A 22,547-nucleotide genomic window follows, 5' to 3' on the forward strand; every position below is an offset into this window, starting at 1 on the left:
ATATATATCAATTATATATGCATCTCAACTATATGTAATACATATCACATACATATATAAAATTGAGATATATATAGTTATATATACTATATATAATTATATATAGCATATATAGTATATATAATTAGTGTATATATAGTATAGTATACACAGTATATATAGTATGTATAATTATATATAGTATATATATAATTGAGATATATATATATATATCTCTATTGTTGAAAATGTTATGGTGTGCCCTTTTGTGTGAAAGAGGTGAGACCCTGTTGAGGGGCATAACTGAAATTCCAAAAATGGCACACATTCCTTAATAGGGGTAGTGTCGTGAAGGAACACTTACAAAGCACACATGGACAAAGCCAAAGGAAGTAGGATTGAGGGTGGGAGGTGGGGAGGGGTGGGGGACAGGAAATGGAGACAAGTGTACTTGTACAACAGCAAGAAAATTACTTGAAAATTACTAAAACAAAGAGAGTTCTGAGATGCACTGTCTGGGAGAGGCTGCCGTGTATGGGAAGTGAGCACAGTTCAAGCCAGGGCAGTGGTCCAGTCAGTCAGTCCCACAGCGAGCTGAACGCACTGGCGTACTCTCTGCTCACATCAGTCAGAGGGCAGGAATCAGAGTCTGCTCATCAGACTGTTAGAGAGGCACAAAAGAATCCTCAGAAAATGAAGGAATCCATAAAAAGAAACAGATCAAATAGACAGTGTACAGTGTTTGTCCGAATAAGGGATAACTACAATGCGTGACTGGGGTGAAAAGTATGACGAGGACCAGGCTCAGCATGACCACTGCTGGTCCGATCAGACAGACGGGGACTGAGACAGAGCAGCAGCATGTGTGCAGTACAGAAGATGCTGTCGTCTTCCAGCCACACCCACCCACACAAGTAGCCTTCCCCGTCACAGCGGCCATCTGCGTGGATGTCAAAGCAGCGCGCGCACAAAACCACACATGCACTTCCATGGGGAGCAAACCCAGACACTTTTATTTACGCTTTAGAAAGCAAACAAGCGGCCCAAACAGAATGGTTAGGAAACAAAAACAGATTCATTTGTGCTGTTAGAAAGCTGTAGGTCATGCATTCACCTGTATAAATAATTTTTCTGGCAACAGCGGCTAACTCTTCCCATCGAAAAACTTGACAATTTCAAGTACATAAAAGTCGCGCACATTTTTCTCTGCTTTTATTTTATCTGGTACATTGTCATAGTAATACACTGACTTGTGCACTCAACCCATTTCAGGTAAAAGAAATTCAAATCTTTACTAGTAGGAAATGGGAAACGTGAGTACTCCCTCCATCAGCATCGCGTAACAGTACTAAATTTCTCTCGTTTTTGTCCTGAAAGGGAGAGTGGGGGACAGAGGCCTGTCTGTACAATTGAAAGCAGAAACATATCATCTGAAAGCAAACACAAAGGTGGGCCTGCCACACTTTTATTTCAGTTTCCTCAGCTGTTCAAAGTGATGTCAAGTGTGGCTGCATTTCCACCTGCTTTCTTCCCAGCTGCCTCTGTGCCCTCACCCACGAATCTGTGCCTCTGGGGAGCTGCTCATTATTGTCACTTGTCATACAGCCTGCACTTGCATATCCTGGGCTTCATGTGAAATTTCAGAATCTCAAATGACACTACACAGGATTGCTCTAAGTCCTGTGAGTGCAGTTTGGCAAATATTCCGAATTAACTTCAACTCTGTGTTACAAGTGTTGAATAGAAGATAGGGCTAAGTGCAGCTGTGGCCTCCTGGGCTGCCCAGAGGCTCTTTAGAGCTCAGGACAGAAAACCTAATGCCCCCAAAATGAAGTGACTACAGACACCTGCCTCTTTGTCACTGCAGAACAGTCCCCTGAGAGTCAGAAACACCTGAGAGAGTGGCTGGATTCTGGGCTAATGGGGTGCAGTGAATATCTTCAAAGGCCATCATCAGCCCCTGCGCCCCACTTTCCCCCACCCCCCATAGAAAGCATCAATGTTCTCCCCACCCCACCAGCATGAAGGACAGCAAGCACTGACACAGAAACCAGGCCTCTCTGATGATCTTCCCCCTCCCCTGCTCCAGTGCCCTCTGTCACTCTAGGCTCTCTACCTGCTCATTTGAAGTGCACTTTGGTTTTGGTTGCTGGAAACAGGTCATCATAGAGCTGACTAGATGGCCAAGTCATTGGCTCTGGCCCGACTGCCACTGGACTTACTGGCTCTGCTTGACTGTCTGGGGTCCGTGGGGGGAAAGGGGGGTGTGTGCATCTCGACAGCGGTGGTCACTGCCTGCTGCCCCTCATCAGGAGTCACTCTCAGACTGCTCTCTCCCAAGCTGCTGCCACCCCCATTCTCCAGCAGGACAGACTCCTTGCTGCCTGCTCTTCCCTCCTGTGGGGGTGGCTGGGGGCTGCCTGGAGGGTTAAAGGAGGAAGATGTGGACACAGGCCGGGAGACCTTCCTAACAGATGTCTGCTGCTTGGTCTCCTGGTTGGCCCAGTTCTCCTCTGTCATTAGCAGGTGATGGTTACTATTGTACAATTTGTCAGGGAGGCTCTTCCCCCGTGTCAGGGATGGGACTGCCACATTGAAGTTTGTTGCTGGTGGAGGGGAGCCGGGACAGGCTGTGGCCACTGCCTGTCCCAGGGAAAAGGCAGAGTGAGTATAGTAAGGAGGGCACCCCACAGTACCAGTGGTGGGAATAGGGTGGGAAGGCAGTGGGCTCACACCCTCAGGTTTTGTAGCCCCCATCCTTGAATCAGGAGTGTCAGGGCCATAGTGGTTGGTCATGCCCTGTTTAAGCTTCTTCCAGCCCAGGTGGTATATCTCCAGCATGTTGAGTAAGAGGGACAGGCAGGCCACAACCAGCATGAAGATGATGAAGATGGTCTTCTCTGTGGGCCTAGAGATGAAGCAGTCCACTGTGTTGGGGCAGGGCCACCTGGAACAGCGGTAGAGTGGCTTTAGCTGAAAGCCATACAGAAAATACTGTCCAGCAATGAAGCCCACTTCAAATAGTGTCTTAAAGATGATGTTGAAAACATAGGTCCGAAGCAGGGCCCCGGTGATGCGGACCTTGCCAAGGTCATTCCACACAGGGTTCTTATCCTTCTGGCTGTGGTCTCTGGGTGAACACTGTCCGGCAGATCTGAGACTTAGGCTGCTTCCCTCTACCTGCTCTTGTTCCTTCCCTCTCTTCTTCTGTTCCATGCGCACAATGTGTAGCACATGCCCCAGGTAGATGAGGGTGGGCGTGGACACAAAGATGATCTGCAGCACCCAGAAGCGGACGTGGGAGATGGGGAAGGCCTGGTCATAGCAGACGTTCTCACAGCCTGGCTGCTGAGTGTTGCAGGTGAAGTCTGATTGCTCATCTCCCCATACTTCCTCAGCAGCAGCTCCGAGCACCATGATCCTGAAGATGAATAGGACTGTCAGCCACACCTTGCCAATGACTGTGGAGTGTTCCTGTGCATTCTCCAATAGTCTCCCCAGGAAGCTCCAGTCACCCATTGCTCCACACTGTCAGCCTGTAAGGAAACATGCTTGTTGATATGCAGGTAGGACTGGTGAGTTCAGGTCCAACCACCTGAAGGGGCAGGTGTGGCCATGCATCGGGTTTGGAATGGAGTGTCATTGGGTGCTGTTCTCTCACTTCCTAAACTGGGCTGTGCTGCATAGCTCCCTCCAAAGCCCTATGTGTTTATGCTTAAACATGTTTGTGTACACATGTACACACATGGTCCCATGCGCATGCGCACACACATAAGTCCCTGTACCTGCACATAGCTGCACACCATCGTACATGTGTGTCCGTGCACATACGTACAGGTGTCTGCTTGTGCATCCACGTGCACACACATGTAAGCACACACGTATGTGGGCACAGCCGTGTGTGCACATGTGTGTACCTGATTATGTGAGCATGTGTGTGTACTGTGTCCACATGCATCTGTACATGTTTCCATGTGTACCATTCTTGCACTCATGCATCGAAAGTTTGCACACATGTGCATTAGTGCATGCACGATGTGTTCATATGTGTGCATGCACAGGCACATTGTGTATGTGCATGTGCACACGTTATATATGCCTACATGTATGTACATGTGTGTGCCCATTTGTGTACATGCAAATGCATATGAATGTATGTGTATATGGTATGTATACCTATCTCTGTGTGTCTGTATATATCACCCTCTAATGTTCCATCCTGACTTCAACCATGGTGTATGGCACCAATACATTACAGACCTATGTTATCCTACATAGCATGGATTAAATTAGAGAAACAGATTACTTAACTCTGTTCAGAGATGAGGAAACAACAGCTAAAAATATAAGTGACTTGCCTAAGGGACACCGACCTCCCCCGACTCTTCACTCCTCCCTGGGCTCTTCCAGGCTCTGTCTCTACAGGAGCTCTGGGGATTCCAGTGCTGTGGGCTATTCCTAATCTTGCCCGTCCTGCTCCTGTAAGGTTAGAGCAGCTTTCTTTCAAGTTGCACCATGCCCATTCCACCTTCATAACTACTGCCTTGTTAATCTGTTACCTCCTCCACTTCAGACTTCCCGTTTGACTTTTTGTCTTTGCAAATGTTGCATAAATGGTTCACTCAGCTCACACAAATTCCCACCATCTGTGGCTCCATCTGTAAAGTAACGACATGGTTATACACAGTGAACTGCACTCGGATGGAGGGAAGTAATGGACCCTCTTTGTGAAGGTGACAGTGCTCCTCGGACACAGGGGACCAAGCCTACATGGAGTCCTCCATGTCACCTCTGCTCAAACAGGCCAGATGCTCCGACCAGAAGTAAGGACTGTGCTGCTGTTCTCGTGGCCAGTCTGTGCAGTAAGGAAAGTGGGCTAAGCTGTGAGTGTGCATACAATTCTCCAGGGCAATGAACAAAACTCTATCCTGTTGAACCTTAAAATGCTTAACAATATGACTTTTTAGGAATTGGTTTAAATGCAAATAAATAAACAAAACCTTACTATCTCTGATCTAAAAAAAATAGGTCGATGTTAACCCTCTTTTAGAATAAACTTCCAACTCTTTGTTTTGCTCACTGCAGAGAAATCTTAGTCTTCACATATCTAACCAGCCTTCTTGCCCCATATTGTCACTGCCGTTTGTTCTACCATCCATGATCTTAGGCAGTAGCAAGTTTTCACTGAGAAACTTAATTATTAAACATAAAATCACCCACTCTCCTGTGAAGGATGTCAGATGTCAGGGAACTGTTCTAGGTTACATCCTGTTTCTTCTCCAAGCTATCAATTCTGCCTGCTTCACAGAACCCACAGCCAACCCTCTGGGCTTGTGGGAACGCTATCAACCCAGGCTGTCACAAGGCCCGTAACTGGTCCCTTGGCCCTAGCCTCACCTTCCACTCTCTTATATGTCTGCCTCTTGGGCACAAGGCTAGTGCCATGGCCAGGGTACATGACCCATGAGGACCTGAGGGCAGACCTAACTTCCTGGGGGTCCTGAAACTCTACCTCTATGCCTTTGCAGGTGTTGTGCTTTGTATTTTAAACACAGAGTCTATCTTGAGATCTATTAGTGGAGATGGAAAAATTCAGAAGAATGGAGAGCTCTACAATGGCAGAGTGATTTCACTGAAGAAAAATATTAATATTAAAAGGTGTAGCCAAGGTAGAGAAGGATTTGAGCTGGGCTTGGAAGATGTGGTTTTGTATAGAAGGAAAGGTGAAGGGAGCGCACTTCAAGAGCAGAATGATGTTCCCACGGCGGTGGGGATACATGTGATCATTGAAACAGGGCACTGGGTCAGAAAGCAGTGAACTTAATGCCTGCTTGAGCACATGGAGCTAGGCTGTGGCCATGTTTGCACACAGTAGGCATTCAGTAAGCACTGGTGGTGCACATGAACCAAAGCCCTAGAGAACCACTAATGCACATAGGGTAGAGAGATGCTGAAGTGTTGTTGAAGAAAGAAGTCCACAGTGACTCAGGGAGGATGTGGTGACCTCAGAGTGAGTGTTGAAGGCTGAGCTGGATGACAGGAGGGTGAAAGAAAAAGAGAAAAAACAGAGAGGAGACACTCTGAGCATAAAAGCAGCGTTGTAGTGCCTGACTAGAGCCAGGGATGAGAGAGTATGAATGAAAGACAAGTCTTACATGTCCAAGCCTTTTGAGTGGGAAAGTTATGGGGGGAGGGTGCAGGGGGAGTATTTAAAAAGAAGGACACTGGGGGAGAGGTGCTAACTTGAGAATGGAAGAGGAGATGAAGACTGGTTTGGTGACTGTGTGGATTAAAAGCAGTGGTGGGAGATTTGAGTGAAAGTGTTCAGCAGGAAGCCAGAGATGAGGGGTTGGAAGCAGCGGGAAAGAGGGTCCACAGGGTGGCTCCTCCTCTCCTAGGTGAGGACCAAAGTGCAAAGAACAGTTTAGAGACACAGGTCACAAAAAATGCAGCACAAAGGGAAAAAAAGGATACAGAATCGACTCATTGCCCCTGGGGCCTGTAAAGGTGGTCTACGTGTGGTGGGTGCTTTGTGAAGGGCACCTGATCTGACAAGGTGGGTGAGGGCCAAAGACTGAGCAGAGCTGGAGACCAGAGACCCTCTCTGTAGTCCCTTCCCAGTGGAGGGAAGGGACCACCCTCAGGGTGCCCTGACAGGTTCTGCCAGAGAGTCTACCATGTTTGTGTTCTATTAGATTCTTGGAATTTGTGCCTGGAAACTTGTTTTATCCTTTACATTTTATTTTCATTATTGCTTCCCTCTTAGTCTTCTTGCAGAGTTCTTTTGGGAAATTTTAGAGATAGGAGGAAAATGGTTGGATAGTTCCTGAGTGCTTGTAAAGACCAGACACCTCAGGGCCAGAAGATGCAAGGAAATCCAGAGGGGCTGGGAGGGAGAGAAGTCACCCAGGACCCGGAGAGCCTGCCTCCCCTTCAGGTCTCAGAAGGCATATTCCCTTGAGAGCAAGAGTGAGAATTGGGGTGGCTTGTTGGAGTTGAGGAGGCTTGTGGAGGACTTTGCAGAGGGGACTAACGGTGTCAACATTCTTCTGAGCCTTCAAGAAGGAAGGGAATGAAAAAGAGACCCCGTGATCTTACATAAGAAGGACATGGATGGTCCTCAAGTGACCAGTCAATGACAAGACAGGGATAAAACCAAAAGTTTGGAAAGGGGTTAGGAGGCAATATACTGGTGTAATGGAGGCAAGATTTAGACAGCACTTGCTCATTGAATCTAGAACTTAAAGAAAGGAGATACCAAAGGATTTCCTAAAATTGACCAAAGTGGGGCACAGGTCCAATGGTGGTGTTTTAGGGATAGAGAAGGCTATAGGTATTTGACATCAGTGGATTGATTCCTGAGGGATGAAGAGCATGAAGGGAGGGTCAGGCTCCTCATCAAACCTCCACAATGAGGGATAGATAGTACAGGTGGGAGTTTGAGATGGGAGGTGTAAGACAAAAGTTCTCCAAAGTGTTGCCCTGAATGGGTGGCTCAGTTGCTTGTACCATCATCCTGTAAAGGTTGCAGGTTTAATCCTTGGGTGGGGCATATACCTCGGTTGTGAGTTTGATCCCTGGTTGGATCGTGTGTGGGAGGCAACTAGTCAATGTTTTTTTTTCATATTCACGTTTCCCCCTCTCACCCTGTCTTACTCTCTCAAAAATCGATAATGATGTCTCCTCAAGTGAGGATTAAAAACAATTACAAAAAGACTTCTCCAAAGTGCTGGCATAACTCCTCTCAGTGAGGTCAAAAGGGAGCTCACATTCTCAGGCAAGGGCAGGACTTGAGACCTGAGAGGAAAGTTGAGTTTGATTGCAAAGGAATAGGAAGGATGAGAAATGAACTGGATTCCACCTGCCTTCCCTTTCGCTGATGCCACATCTGTGACAGGCTGCAGCCATACAGCAGGGACTGAGGGAGGCCTACTATGTGTGAGGCCCTGGTTCTGAACAGAACAGACCACAGCTGGAGCGATGTAACTCTTGTGGGAGAGACATTCCACACAAGAGATGATGGATGCTGAAAATGTCATGGAGAGACAGAAAGCTGGGAAGGAGCATGGAGGAAAGTGTAAAGGTCAGATAAGACTGTAGGTCCCCTGAGAGGGAGGGACACTAAGTGGCTACAATTTTAGATCAATGCGATACCAGGTCATACACAACTCCCACTGTGATGTTCAAAGTTGTCTCAAGATGGTTTAGCCTTTTATTTCTTCCAGGTGAAACTTAGAAATAGTTTGTCAATTTCCACAAAAATGTGGAACATGATTTGGACTGAAATTGCAATCAGTTTATAGATGAACCAAAGTGACTTTACAATCAAGTTTTCCCACCATTAAGCACCACCAGTGCCCTGATGCAGAGCTTCTGTTCTGCCCTTCAGTGGGGCTAGAGGACACTGCCCCAGAGGTCTCATACACCTTTTGTTACATTTATTCCTAGATACTTTATTGTTTTTCTAATTTTTTAAAAGATTTTATTTATTCCTTTTTAGAGGGGAAAGGAAAGAGAGAAGGAGAGAAGTATCAATGTATGGTTGCCTCTCGTGAGTCCCCTGCTGGGAACTGGCCTGCAACCCAGGCATGTGCCCTGACTGGGAATTGAACCACGATCGTGTGGTTTGCAGGCCCATGCTCAATCCACTGAGCTATACCAGCCAGGGCTGTTTCTCTAATTTTTTATTATAAATGGTTCTTGTATTACAATTCTTGATTGGTTATCACCGTCACTTGGAACTTATCTTAATATATTAGTCTTATATCTAGCAACCTGTTAAGAAGTACTTATTAGTTCTCATGGTTAGGATAGTTCTGTGGGTGTCTGTGGAAGACACACATCATATCATCTGCTTGTGTCTTCCTCTCCTAATTCAAATTCCTGATGTTTCTTTTTCTTGTCTTCTTGTACTGGCCAGGATATTTAGCATGTGTGGGCTAAAATTTTTATACTATTATTAGATTGTACTGTGAAAGTTATTTTTAGCCTGAAAAATTATGAATTCCCTAAATGAGTTTTTACAAGAATCTCCTATAAAAGAGTTTGGGGACTAATATTATTTTTTGAGTGGGTTTGAAGGAAGATTTGATTACAAATTCAATTTTATTAACTGTTACTGACATATGAAGATTTGTTATTTTTTAAGTCAGTTTAGTCAAATTTAGTATGTTATTTCTTAAGTCAAACTTTTGGAAAAGTTTCCATTTCACCTAAGCTTCAAATTTGCTGTCATAAAATTATTCATGGTGTTTGATTATAGTCGAAATTGTATTATAATTATATTTCTTTGGTTCTAGATATTATTTATTTTAGGTTTCTAAACTATTAGTCTTTTTAGAAGTTTATCTTTTATTTCATATATGCTTAAAAAGAATTAGGGTTTATTTTGTGTTTTTCACTGTCTTACATATAGTATATTTATAGTATATACATAAATCTAAAAAAATTCCTATGGATTTTTTAGAACCTATGCACCCCAATGTTCATAGCAGCACAATTTACAATAGCCAAGTATTAGAAACAACCTAGGTGCCCATCAGTAAATGAATGGATCAAAAAGCTATGGTGCATTTACACAATGGAATTCTATGCAGCAGAAAGAAAGAAGGAGCTCCTACCCTTTGCAACAGCATGGATGGAACTGGAAAGCATTATGCTAAGTGAAATAACCCAGGCGGTAAAAGACAAATACCATATGATATCATTTTTAACAGGAACCTAAACAACAAAACAAACAAGCAATCAAAATATAGCCAAAGACACTGAAATAGAGAACAAGCTGACAGTGACCAGAGGAGGAGGGGGAGGGAATCTCCGGGGAAAAGGGGAAGGCTCTACAGGAACAAGTATAAAGGACACATGGACAAAAACTAGGGGGGCATAGAAATGGGAGGGAGGTGGGGAGGGCTGGTGTGGCTGGGATGGGAGTAAAAGATGGAAAACTGTACTTGAACAACAATTAAAATAAATAAATAAAATTCCTATGGATGCTTTAAATAGACATAGATTTTAGTATTTTATATTATTATTATAAAATATACACATATAACTTGAGGGTATCCTTTATCTTAGTACAAACTTCATAATTACACAGCTTCTCTTCCCTAATTTTAAATGGAAAAATAGATGAGTTTTATTTGCTTAACTTTTCAATAATCTAATATCTAGTAGGAAACACCATTTTCATCCAGAATGAACTATTAGTGAAATTATAAAGCATTAATTTTCCAAGTTCTTTATTAATAATCCTAAAGCACTGCTGAGATCATATAGTTTTATATTGTCAGAGACTAGATATCCAGAAGCATGAAATAATTTTAAAAAATTAAATCTGCTTATTTTATTTGTTAAATAAGAATGTATGGAAAGCACTTATAATAGTGCCTGCCATTCATATATTATTATTATTATCCTTATATTTTCTCTTTTGTGTGGGGATTTCCATTATTTGTGAGTACCTGAGAACTCATAAGCTCTTATTAAGAGCTAAGGTAAACATGTTTACACTTTTCATCTTTAGTCAAAAGAAAGAACTTGCTAGCTTTTCCTCTCGATAGAACCTTCAGTGACCCAAAAGCTTAGTGAGAGCTAGTTTTATGTTGGAAGTAATTTAAACAACTGTTTTAGCTTAAAAGCAAATGTCTTGCCCTGGCTGGTGTAGCTCAGTGGATTGAGTGCAGGCCTGCGAACCAGACGATCGTGGTTCGATTCCTAGTCAGGGCACATGCCTGGGTTGCAGGCCAGTTCCCAGCAAGGGACGCACTAGAGGCAACCGTACATTGATGTTTCTCTCCCTCTCTCCTTCCCCTGTAAAGATAAATAAATAAAATCTTAAAAAGAAAAACAAAACAAATATCTTTAATTTTTTATATTCAAGATAGGTAAAATTAAAAATACACATAACTTTCTATTCACACCATTTCTTCTTGAAATATTTGAATAAAGTAATCATTCCCTCTAGAAATTCATATTAAATCATCTTTTTCACAATTAGTGTTTTAATATTAACCAAGAAAATGAACCTCCAGTCTAGCTTCAGTTCGGCTGACAGGAAGATGTAGATAATCTGAAATGTAATTGGATACATGACTGTCTTCCAAGGCTATTCATGCCATTCTGGGCTTCCTTTCTAACAATTCACATATCTTCCCTGCTCCATTACTCTGTTTACCCTCAAGTTTCTCCTGTCAATCATTAAATTAATAAGATTTTTAAACAATGTCTTTGAAAGACCTACAAATGCCATTAGAATTTTTCACTTCTTCAAACATTTTATTTAAACATTTCAGTAATGTGTTCACTTTCATGTACTTTAATATTAGTCTTCAAAGTTTTAATAAGTGAATAATTTTTCAAAGCCAATACCCTTAAATTAAAAATGAATTTACTAGTACATAACTTTCTGAAGGGTGGCTTGGGGTAAGGGTAAATTACAATAAAGAAAATTATAGGGGCACGCCAGTGTGCCACTGCTCTGAGCAGGATCTAGTTACATCAGCAACACAAGTAAGCCAGCCTGAAGAATATGCCAGGCCCTGACTTTATAACCACAGCATGGTCAGTTAAAAGGTACTCTCTCTATATAAATCCAAATTACACCCTTCAGGAATCGTACTAATTGCCCATGGAAGAAACATGGGATCATAGCAGTTTAGAGCTAGGATACCCTTAGAAGTGGTCTAGTTTAGCCTCCTCATTTTGCAGATTAGAAAATGAAGTCCAGAGAGGGGATGCGATTGTCTAAAGTTACATAGCCCTTGGTTCTGAAGCGGGCCCAGTGCACCTTCCCTGTTCACGTGCCTGCATGGGAGTATACACCAGGCTGACTCTTCAGATTATAACTGTCACCTTTTGAGTTATAACTCTGTAGTACACATTAAAACATGTCTAGAACCATAGATTGAAGTATATTTTAATCTTTTGACTTTTCTTCCAGTCCAGAGTGTTTAAAGTTGTTAAATATTAGTCATATGGTAACAACAGTCTAGTTATTTCAGACAGTGTTTTTACTCTTGCTTGGTGAGCAAAACCTCACAGCCTTAAAATTATGGTATTTTATTACTCTATATTACAAATCATATCTGTCAAAATGTTTTCTGTGTTTGCAGAAGTAACAATTTCTATAGTATATAGAGTAGTATATAATTTGAATTCTTATTCAACTCTACTTCTACCAGTATATAACCAGAAATCTCTTCCAAGTTCTATGATAAAAGATTCATTTTAAAGCTAATAGGAAATGTAATGTCAAGAATAAATGAGCAATAATTCATGAAGCTAATCAGATGGTCTGAACGAAAAACATTAAGTGATTTTTACATTTAGCATCATTCTTTTGTTAACAGCAAATTTAAAGCAAATCACTATTTCTTCAGATTAAAGAAAATGGAAGAGTGGAGAAACTGCTGACGTCAATGGTCACCAAGTCATACCTTTGAAGATACAGAAATTTTACAAAGCAAGCAGTAGTACTAGAAGAATTTTCCACCACTATATAAATGAAAATTAAGATTAAACTTTATCACTGTTTTATTAAAATAACAAAAACATACTGTTTTTAGAGACACGTGTATGCTGTATAAAGTTACATGTATTGGATATTTTTTCTTCAATTAAGAAAACATTAATCAAACACCTATATGTCTGAGGCACTGAGGATACCAAAATAATTAAGTCCTTACCCTCAGGAGGTTAATTCACAAACTATAGAAGATGCAGATTTGTAAAAAAAATTGATCAAAATAATATAAAAATGCTACATAGTGTTGATAATGGTCATGATCTAGTGGAGGGGGAAGGAGGAAGATACTGTACAATAATCAAGATGGACCCAGGGTTTCTGTACAGGGTCAAGTGCTTCTCAAAGGCCATTCCACTGCTTAGAATGTTCTGATAATATTTTAGCCCATTACATAAACTATGTATTTGCTAATGTATTATGTGCAATATTGAAGTAAAATCCCCCAAAATGTGTATCTTATTTAATATCTGTTGGGTGCATTTCAAGTAACAGTGACATCCAAAAGACTAATTACCAGTTAAATTTGTTACATGCATGAGATTTTAAAAAGTGGCTGTGATAAGTACAGAGAATTAATTTTTTTAAAGATTTTATTTATTTATTTTTAGAGGGGAAGGAAAGGAGAGAGGGAGAGAAATATCAATGTATGATTGCCTCTCATGCATCCCCTGCTGGGAACTGGCCTGCCCTGACTGGGAATCGAACCACGATACTCTGGTTCGCAGTCCCCTGCTCAATCCACTGAGCTACACCAGCCAGGGCTTAATTTTGTTTTAAATGTATAGTGTAAAACTTATTTTAGTTAAGAAAATGAACACCAGGATAATTTGGACTTCTGGCCAAGATGGAGTCATAGGTAGATAAACTCTGCCTCCTTACACAACCAGAAGAAGGACAACAAATTAAAAAAAAAATAACCAGAACTGCCAGAAAATTGAACTATATGGAAGTCTGACAACCAAGGACTTAAAGAAGAAACATTCATTCAGACTAGTAGGAGGGGCCGAGATGAGCAGCTGGGCATGGAGAGGATGCTTGGGAAGCCGGAGGTGGTGGTGGAGGACCAGGGCAGGCAAGGGGGTGGCTGGTGGACCAGGTGGTCCCACGTTTCCATGCAGATAAACTGGTAGAAACAACTGGGGAGTGAGACAGATTGCACAACCCAGAGTTCCAGAGCAGGGAAATAAATCCTTTCCCTGTGGGGGCTGTGGCAGCAGGAGAAACTCCCAGGATCACAGGAGAGTTTGCTGGAGAGACCCACAGGGTCCTAGAATGTACACAAACCCACCCACCTGGGAATCAGTACCAGAAGGACCTAATTTGCTTGTGGATAGTGGGGAAGTGACTGAAGGCTGGCTGAGGAAGCAGCATTGTCCCTCTTGGACCCCTCCCTGACATACAGCACCAAAGCAGCCCCTTGGGTTGCCTTGCTCTGGCAAATACTTAAGGCTTCACCCTTATAATGTTACAGGTGAAGACAAAAAAAATTAGCCCAAATGAAAGAACAGATCAAAGCTCCCCAAATAGAATTAAGCAATGAAGACATAATCAACCTATCAGATACAGAGTTCAAAACACTGGTAATCAAATACTCACAGAATTTGTTGAGCATGGTCATAAAAACAGAGAAAAAGTGAAGGCTATGCAAAGTGAAATAAAAAAAATGTACAGGGCACTAATGGTAAAGGGAAGGGAATTGGTACTCAAGTCAACAATGTGGAGCAAAAGGAAAAAATTAACATTCTACCATAACAGAATGAAGAAACAATTATACAAAAAAATGAGGAGAGGATTAGGAACCTCTGGGACAACTTTAAGTGTTTCAACATCTGAATCATAGGGTGCTAGAAGGAGAAGAGGAAGAGCAATAAATTGAATACTTATTTGCAAAAATATTGAAGGAAAACTTCCCCGATCTGGCAAAGGAAATAGACTTCCAGGAAATCTAGGAAGCGCAAAGAGTCCCGAAGAAGTTGGACCCACGGAGGAACACACCAAGGCACACCATAATTACATTACCCAAGATTAAAGACAAGGAAAGAATCTTAAAAGCAGTAAGAGAAAAGGAGACAATTACCTACAAAGGAGTTGCCATCAGACTGTCAGCTGATTTCTCAAAAGAGACCTTACAGGCAAGAAGGAAAGAGGTATTCAAAGTCAGGAAAGGCAAGGACCTACATCCAAGATGACTCTATCTAACAAAGCTATCATTTAGAATGGAGGGACAGATAAAGTGCTTCCTAGATAAGGTCAAGTTAAGGGAGTTCATCATCACCAAGCCCTTATTATATTAAATGTTAAAGGGATTTAACTAAGAAAAAGAAGATGATCAAAGCTATGAACAGTACAATGACAACAAACTCACAACTATCAACGATTGAGCCTAAAAAGACAAAAACAAAAACAAACACAAACTAAGCAAACAACTAGAACAGAAACAGAATCACAGAAATGAAGATCACATGGAAGGTTATCAGCAGGGAGGTAGAGGCGGATAAGGGAGGAAGAGGTAGAGAGAAAAAGAAGCATAAATGGTAGGTACAAAACAGACAGGGAGGTTAAGAATAGTATGTGAAATGGAGAAGCTGAAGAACTTATATGTACGACCCACGCAGATGAACTAGGGGGGGCAATGCTGGTGTGAGAGAGGGATGCAGGGTGGAGGGGAATAAAGGAGAGAAAAAATGGGACAACTGTAATAGCATAATCAATAAAATACATTAAAAATAAACAGCAATATTGTAATAAGTATACATGGCATGAAATGGGTAACTGTATTTATTGGGGTGACCACATAATAAGTTGTGTAAATTTCTCATAACCTGGTTGTACACTGTAACTAATATAATCTTGTACAACTATAATTGAAAATCAAAAATATTTTAAAAAGAAAAAGAACACCTCTTAGAATATAACCTCTTAATTTCTATTAAGGAAATTGGGTCAAAATTCACTTTCTCATGGGGAAACCATGAAACTTTCTCATGTGCTGTTACAATTTGGTGCCACCAACCTTTGCTGGTTGACTCACACAGCACACCCACTGGTGCTAATGGCACAGCCTCTGTGAGTTACTTCACAGGAACACGCACACCCCTCTCAGTGGATGCTCACCTCAACATGAACTAAACTGGGCACCCATAAAGTATGGGCTGATGTGCACTTTGAACACACCAAGCTTTGGGATTGATCCCCCTTTTCCTCTTAGGCTTTTAATGTCTGTTTTGTAATGGTTCTCACAGCACAGAAATGGATGGCCAGGGAAGTGACTCACATGTCATGTCACCATCATTCAGAGTTCTTGGGTCTAGGAGACCAATGTTTGCATAGAACCACTTTTAATGGCATATTTTGGCAGTATCTTGATAAAACAAAACTGTGGAACTCCACTTATCTCTAGAGCCCAAGTCACAGGTATTCACGTCTGGGAGCTCTGCATTCTAGGTCGAATTCTGTCCACACAGCACAGACAGCAAAGCAAGTCCCTGCATGTCCCTACTGCGTACAGTCAGGTGAGGCCCTGAAAGAAGGGATCACTGTGGAGTCAGGTAAGTGTTTTTCCACTCTTGTACTTGGATTCAGAGTAACCAGCATAAACATCAAGAATCACTCCTGGCATTCACAGCTAAAGGGAATCTTTAGAAAAAGAAGTTTTAAAACGTCCCTTAAAGGGAAGTAGGAGGCAGCATCATTCCTAACAAAATCAAGAAGCTGTGCAGAGGGCCTGATGCTGCTGGACCAGCTCAGGGTGTCCCTCCCTCCGTCCCCGGGCTCTGTGTCCTCCTGAGCCTCCAGGGTTTACAGTCCTTGGAGCCCTCAGACAAGAAGTTCTAGAGCACGTCCTGCTCCCCACCCATGGGGGAGGGCATCGGCCAAAATCATTTCTCCCAGCTCCCCTGGCCACCCACTAGGAAGGAACCTTACACTCAGCTGAGAACCAGGCTCTTCAGGGACCTCCACATCACAAGAACCTCAACCACTGCAAAGGGACCTCAGGAAGTCTCTGAATCTCGCTCTCCAGTCCTGCTGCACCCACAACTTCCAAAGATCTCCAACAGAATTCTCAGAGGCCAGTTTCCACTGAGCTGTCCAGGTCCCGGGTCCCGCCCGTGTCTCCCAAGCCTACCCTCTCTGTCCGAGGCTCTGGATGGAGACTTTCTCTACCTGCTCGCTGCGGCTTCAGGCGTGTGCCCCGAGCCAGGGTCCGGCCTCTCAGCCCCGACGGCTATCCCGTAGGACACCGAGCGCTGCTCCCGGCCCTGCCGCAGCCGCGCCACGCCCCAGCCCCCAAGCGTCCACCCCACTTCACGCCCGGTGGCGCCAGGAAACGGCTTGCCCCAGTGCGGGCCACACCCCGCGACCATCTCTTCCCGTCTCCCGCTCCCGCGCCCCTTTTAAGCACCCCTCGCCAGGAAGTCCACATCCTCTCATCCAACCTGCTCTCGCACCCGCACCCTCACCTGCATCCCTACTCTGGCCTGCCTATCAGTCTGCATCCCCCACCCCCATCCCCTCCAGCCCCGTGCCCTGTTCTGGACCAGCCCCAGCCTCATACCCCACCCCCACCACCTTCTCACTTGGCAGGGCTCCAGGACATTGGTGGCTGCTGTCCCCTGACAGAGGAGGGGGGAGGTGCAAGGGCACTAATGAGAGGGTACAGCAGGAGTGGTCAGCCCGAGGCACTTACTGGTGGTGGGGCGGGTGGCAGGGGCGACTGGCGGTGGTGCGCTGGGGACACGGCCCGGGGACTTTAAATAGCTCAGCCAGCCTGGGCCCCTCAACCACACTCACCCGGACCACGGTCAGAGAGGCCCTTGTGCTTTTCAGAACTTGTTCCCATGTGCTTGAGACCTGGTCCCGCTGAGGGGACAGGGAAGGTCCCCATGGTCACTCATTCCCATGGGTCCTGGTGACTGTGCAGGGGCCTAACCTGCTGGCCTTGTGATGGAAGATTAACGTCTGTCTTCTTTGCTCCTCAGTGTTGACATCCCACCACTTGACAGAGAAGCTGGGACACAGGCCAAGAGCAAGGAAGGACCCGCTGTGACTGTGCCAGCTCTGCTGGTGGTGCTCGGCTCAGGCTGGTCTGCACTGCGTTGCTCCCCAGGGTCCAGCATGAGCCTGGAGCACAGGGGTCTTTCAAAGTTATTAGGGGACTGAATTTCGTTGGCCATTCTAAAAGCTGGAAATGAGCTTCCATGGGCTGCTGCCTTCATCAGGGCTGAGATCTGTCCCGATTAGCAGTCTGCCTGCCCTGGAGAGTTTACCTGCCCACATGTCCCAAGGAGAAAGAAAACCACGTGTCCACAGGCACATCTGGAAACTTTTCCCCTTGTGGAACCCAGAGGAGTATGTGTGTAGTAGGTGGTGTTTTGTAGACTATTTTTTTAATTGACAGATATTACTTGAGAAGATTTTCAATTTTTAAATTCCTTCTGAGAAGCGTGAGTAGTTTCTATTTATTTTTTTGATCACAAAAGAATTAAAGTTCTTGCAGTACTTGCAGAGTAGTACTTGCAGTTTCTTTACCAGTATTATTGGTATTTCTGGAGTAATAAATGGAAATAGAATATGGCCATTGTTTTAAAACTTTCATTAAAATATAGTTAAAATAATTTGCTTTAAGTAGTAAATACCAAAGAATATAGTCAAAGTGGGAGTTCCATTCCTCAGCTCTGCTCTGAAGTGTCAGCATGAACGTCCAGGTGTCTATCCTCCCAGTCTTTTCTATGCCACTGAAAGAGTTTCTTTGGGCGGGCGCAGGAGGGGGGGCGGGCAGTTAGAAGCAAAAAGCTAAACCGTGAAAAATAAAAGGTGTTTTGCCAGGAAAAGACTGTAGACTAGTGGTTAGTTTGGCCTCTTTTGCGTCTTTGAAAAGCTGAATAACCATTCAAGGGATGCATGGCATTTGGTCATAGTACTGGGTGACTGGGTGATCCAATGTCCGGATAGGAATCCACGATGACAAGGAGCTACTCACTGCTGCCACCTGCTGTCATGAAGGGTCATTGCAAGGCACTGCCTCCTTCCTGGCCCATGGGGCTCCCTGAGGATGGCAGGGCCCAGCCAGGACCCACCCTTAGGACCTCCTGCACCTGCACAGAGACAACCCCTCTCTGTAAATCCTGACCGTTTTCATTGCTCTGGAGTTTGTATTTCCAATTCGTAGCCATCTAACCATTATTGACTTATTGGGTAACCATGAAAATGAAAAACAAAAACACACATAAACCTACACTACTTCCTCTCATAAGTGGTATGTGAGCAATATTAGCACACTCCTACAAGCCCATGGTTATAGTAAGTGGCTTGTCACAAGGTTGTCAGGTAGGTTTTTCCTCGGGTTTCTTTAACTACTCTGTCACCTGGATTTTGGAATTTCACCATCTAGGCCTATAACTGCCAAGGTCCGATGATTTCTTAGTCATCACTCATCTGTGACGGTATCACTTACTTTAAAAAGCATTTTAAATCATCATCTCAGTATTAACACAACAATTCTTTAAAGATTCAGTGTTATTTGGCTTTGCTTTAGTGAAATCACCTAACGTATTCCATTCAAAAAATTTAGTCTCCTTATTTACGGTGGTAACTACTTTCCCAAACTAAAAATACAGGTATAGGCCAATTTTAAACAGCAATAACTCAAGAAAGCATGACTCTTTGCATTTGCCCTGCTTTTTGCAAAAGAGAGAGATTCCCATTTGAATAGGTGTTCACACACCTGTGTTTGCAGCACTGTTCACAATAGCCAAAAGGGGGAAACGACCCAATGGTCTGTTCACAGACGGATGGCTCAGCAAAACACGGTCTGTACGTGCAATGGAATACTATTCAGCCATAAAAGGTTAGGAAATCATGCCCTGTGCTACAGTATAGATGAGCCTTGAAGACATCATACTCAATCAAAAAAGGACCAGTACTATAGGATTCCTCTTATATGACAGTCCCAGAGCAGCCAGATTCATAGAGACAGAAAGCAGGTGGTTGTGTTCCAGGGCAGGGACATGGGTTATAGAGAATTAGCATTTAATGGGTACAGAGGTTCAGTCTGAGAAAATGAGAAAGTTCTGGTAGTGATGATGGTTGCTCAATATGTGAATATACTTGGAAATGTACACTTAAAATTAGTTAAGATGATAAACTTAATGTTACATATATTTTACCATAATTTTTAGAGTGAGAAAAATCTTTTTTCTCATCATTGACAGATGCTGACTGATCACAAACATGTTAAAAGTATTCTGGACTCAAGCACACATCAAACACTGTTAATGTCTCCATCCTCTTTTATTACAGCTATAATGCACCAAAATAAATCCCTGGGCCTATATATATTGACCATAAACAGTAAACTAATCTGGCAGGTCTGAGCACACAGCTGTCTTTCCCTGCCCCATGAAAACGTGTCATGTTCAAGTCTGGTCAAGCCATCTAGGGAAGAAGTACCAGGAAATTGGTCTTCCTGGCACACAAGACCCATTTGAAGGCAGGAAGATGGTGACAGCTGGCAGTCACTCGCTATGTATATGGAAGCACTTCTCAGCTGAGTGAGGCCTGAGGGTCCGGAGGAGGCTAGCTGTTCTTTCGAATAATAGGGACTCAGGGACAGGGACACAGTTTCCCACAGGAGCCACTCTCCCAGGGCTCCCTTACCCAAGTGCTGTGCCTCCCTCCTTCTCTGATGTTTCCTCTCTCTCCTCTCCTCCTCCAAATTCCCTTCTTCCCCTGGGTGGGACACCTCCCTTGCTGCCAGCTCTCAGGTTTGCAAAGAAGGTTCAGGATTTCCTGAGCTGACTTCACATGGTACAAACTATTCACTGTGGAATGAATAGTAAATCAGTGGCTACTTTAGTTTCTTTCACGAGAATTAGGATTCTCAAGATAAAAGATCCCAAAGCATGTTTTTCTTAAAAACAAAAGCAAAAACATGAAAAACCACTCAGACCTATTTTCAGAGAAGCAGAGCTCCGCCTCCAGAAATTTGGGGTGGCAGCCTCTGAGCTCTCTTAAAATTGACAGTGTGCTCCAACCAGAGGGTGTATTTAAAGCCTGGGATGGATAAAAGGATACATAGATCTTCTGTCATTGGCTATGTCATTAGCTATGTCATTAATGATGCCACTGCCTAGACTGGTTTTGCCCTTTGGGAAAACTATAGAGGTTATTATCAAGCTGCATTTTAAAAATATATCAACATCAACACTAATATCTACTCATTTTCCCTTTATTTTTATTGTTGACACTATTCCAGATGTCTCTATTTTTACTGCCTTTGCCGTCCTCCACCCAGCTCCCAAACCCCTTTCCTTCTGGCCATCACCACACTCTTGTCTGTGGGTCATGCATATATGTTCTTTGGCTAGTTCTTTTACCCAGTCCCCCTCTCACAGCTTAGTCATGTATCCATACCTTTGTTCTATTTCATTCCTTAGATTTCACATATAGGTGAGATCATGCAGTATTTGTCTTTCTTAACCTTCTTTATGACTTCTACTCAGCACTTTTACCTCTGAGAACTCATATAAGCCTTATACAACACTTTGAGTTTGTTGGAATTATTTAGGGTTCACAGGTAAAGAAATTAAATTCAGAGACATTAACAGACTTCCCCCACAGTTATTTTTATTATTATACAACTTATAAAAATAACCAGCATTGCATGACTTTGTAAGTATCCAGGCTAATTTAAAAAGATACCAATATGACACAGTGCTTGGCCACAGAGGTGGCCTCAGCAGATTCTATTGTCTCTTCTCCAGGCACATCCTGTCATCTCTACAAGGCTATTAAAACAGGAGTGATCTTCCCTAAGTCACAGATGAGCAAACTAGGCTTAACAGACCCAGAAGGCTCCATCGAAGTGATACAGCTAACAGGTAGTCACATCAGGGTTTGAAAGACCTCAGCTTTTTGTGAGATTGAAACGCGTAATTTGATTTGAATATATGCCCAAGAGAGCTTTCATGTAACAGGTTAATTATTTTAAATTTCCCTAGTACTTCAACAACTGGCACTCACATAAGTATACTCTGTTTTTAAAAATGTTGTAGGACCAGCGACTTTAACTAGAGATCGTTTGAGAGAGAAGTATTTTCCAAAAACCTCCCCATTGCAGGGTCAAGACGTGTTTGAATATGAAATGCTTATGCCAAGACAAATAGAAGGAAGATGATCTTCTCCCAGGGCAGGGAGGGGCCCTGTGTTGTGAGCTCTGTGAAAAGGGGACTGAGCTGTGCTTCTTAAATCCCCCTGGCATCTGGGGTGCGCCCTCGAATTCCAGCGTCCTCGGGCTGGTGATTCACCACGTGGACGGGAGGCCTGAATTAATGGAGACGCTGGGTGTTGGAGGAAGTGGCAGTGACTCAGCAGCGTTTTTCCTTCTTTGAGTCAGTCCCAACACTGCCGAGACCGGATAGGCTGGTAAAAGGGAGTGGGTCCTCATCCTCAACCACCAGCGAAGAAGCAGACCAGTCCTCAGTGAGGAAGGAATAACAGGCTGCTGCCTTGAACTTGACATAGGAGTGGTGGGGGATACTAAGGTGATGGTGCCCAGACCCTGGGCAGACGGCAGGCCTAAGATGCTCCAATCCCTGCAGACAGAGATGGGCCACTAGGCCCTGACCTGCAGGGCTGGATGAGACAACCAGGCTCCAGGCCTTGTGGATCCAGGTCAGAAAGTGGCCAGGCTAGACACCACGAGGAGCTCTCTGGAAACCAGAACCTCCTGTCAACTACATTTTGGTTGTGGCCTCAGGAGGCAGCAGAGCAGCCCGGGCCCAGGTCCTAGCAGTCTGAGAATGGGAGATGCAGGCATCTCCAACCCTAAATTCTGGAAAGATTTGTTCTTACTTCCTTCCCATTTGCTTGCTCAACCCCATCCTGGGTGGTAACAGGTGCCAGTTCTCCACGAAATGCCTGAGACAGGTGAGGAAGACGAGGGTGCTGCTGGGGAAAGCTTACATTCAGATAAAAAGTGAGACAGCAATTCTCACACAGAAGAAGACAGTCCCGGTGGGCCTTGGCACTGTACTCATGTTCCCGC

The 22,547-nt window shown here is 43.7% G+C and overlaps 1 protein-coding gene across 7 annotated transcripts in view; it reads right to left on the bottom strand.

Annotated features, from left to right (window-relative positions):
- Nucleotides 1–1,664: 1,664 nt before the first annotated feature.
- LOC118980496 (gap junction alpha-3 protein-like) overlaps nucleotides 1,665–22,547 on the bottom strand; it is a 132,008-nt gene continuing 111,125 nt past the window's right edge. Inside the window, exons 1-3 of one of the 7 annotated variants that reach the window (XM_037037119.1) lie at nucleotides 17,294–17,426; nucleotides 4,539–4,637; nucleotides 1,665–3,515 (exon numbers count right to left, since the gene is read on the bottom strand). In XM_037037119.1, coding sequence (XP_036893014.1) covers nucleotides 2,155–3,498 — 1,344 coding nt within the window. In that variant the 5' untranslated portion in view covers nucleotides 3,499–3,515; nucleotides 4,539–4,637; nucleotides 17,294–17,426 and the 3' untranslated portion in view covers nucleotides 1,665–2,154. Of the gene's footprint in view, nucleotides 3,516–4,538; nucleotides 4,638–15,776; nucleotides 15,807–16,666; nucleotides 16,872–17,079; nucleotides 17,151–17,293; nucleotides 17,427–22,547 lie in introns of those variants that run through there. The other 6 variants (XM_037037120.1, XM_037037124.1, XM_037037118.1 and 3 more) reach the window with 6 other exon arrangements.

This window comes from Sturnira hondurensis, unplaced genomic scaffold (genome assembly GCF_014824575.4).
Source record: "Sturnira hondurensis isolate 20B ecotype Veracruz unplaced genomic scaffold, ASM1482457v3 Scaffold0022910, whole genome shotgun sequence".
Taxonomy (NCBI): domain Eukaryota; kingdom Metazoa; phylum Chordata; class Mammalia; order Chiroptera; family Phyllostomidae; genus Sturnira; species Sturnira hondurensis.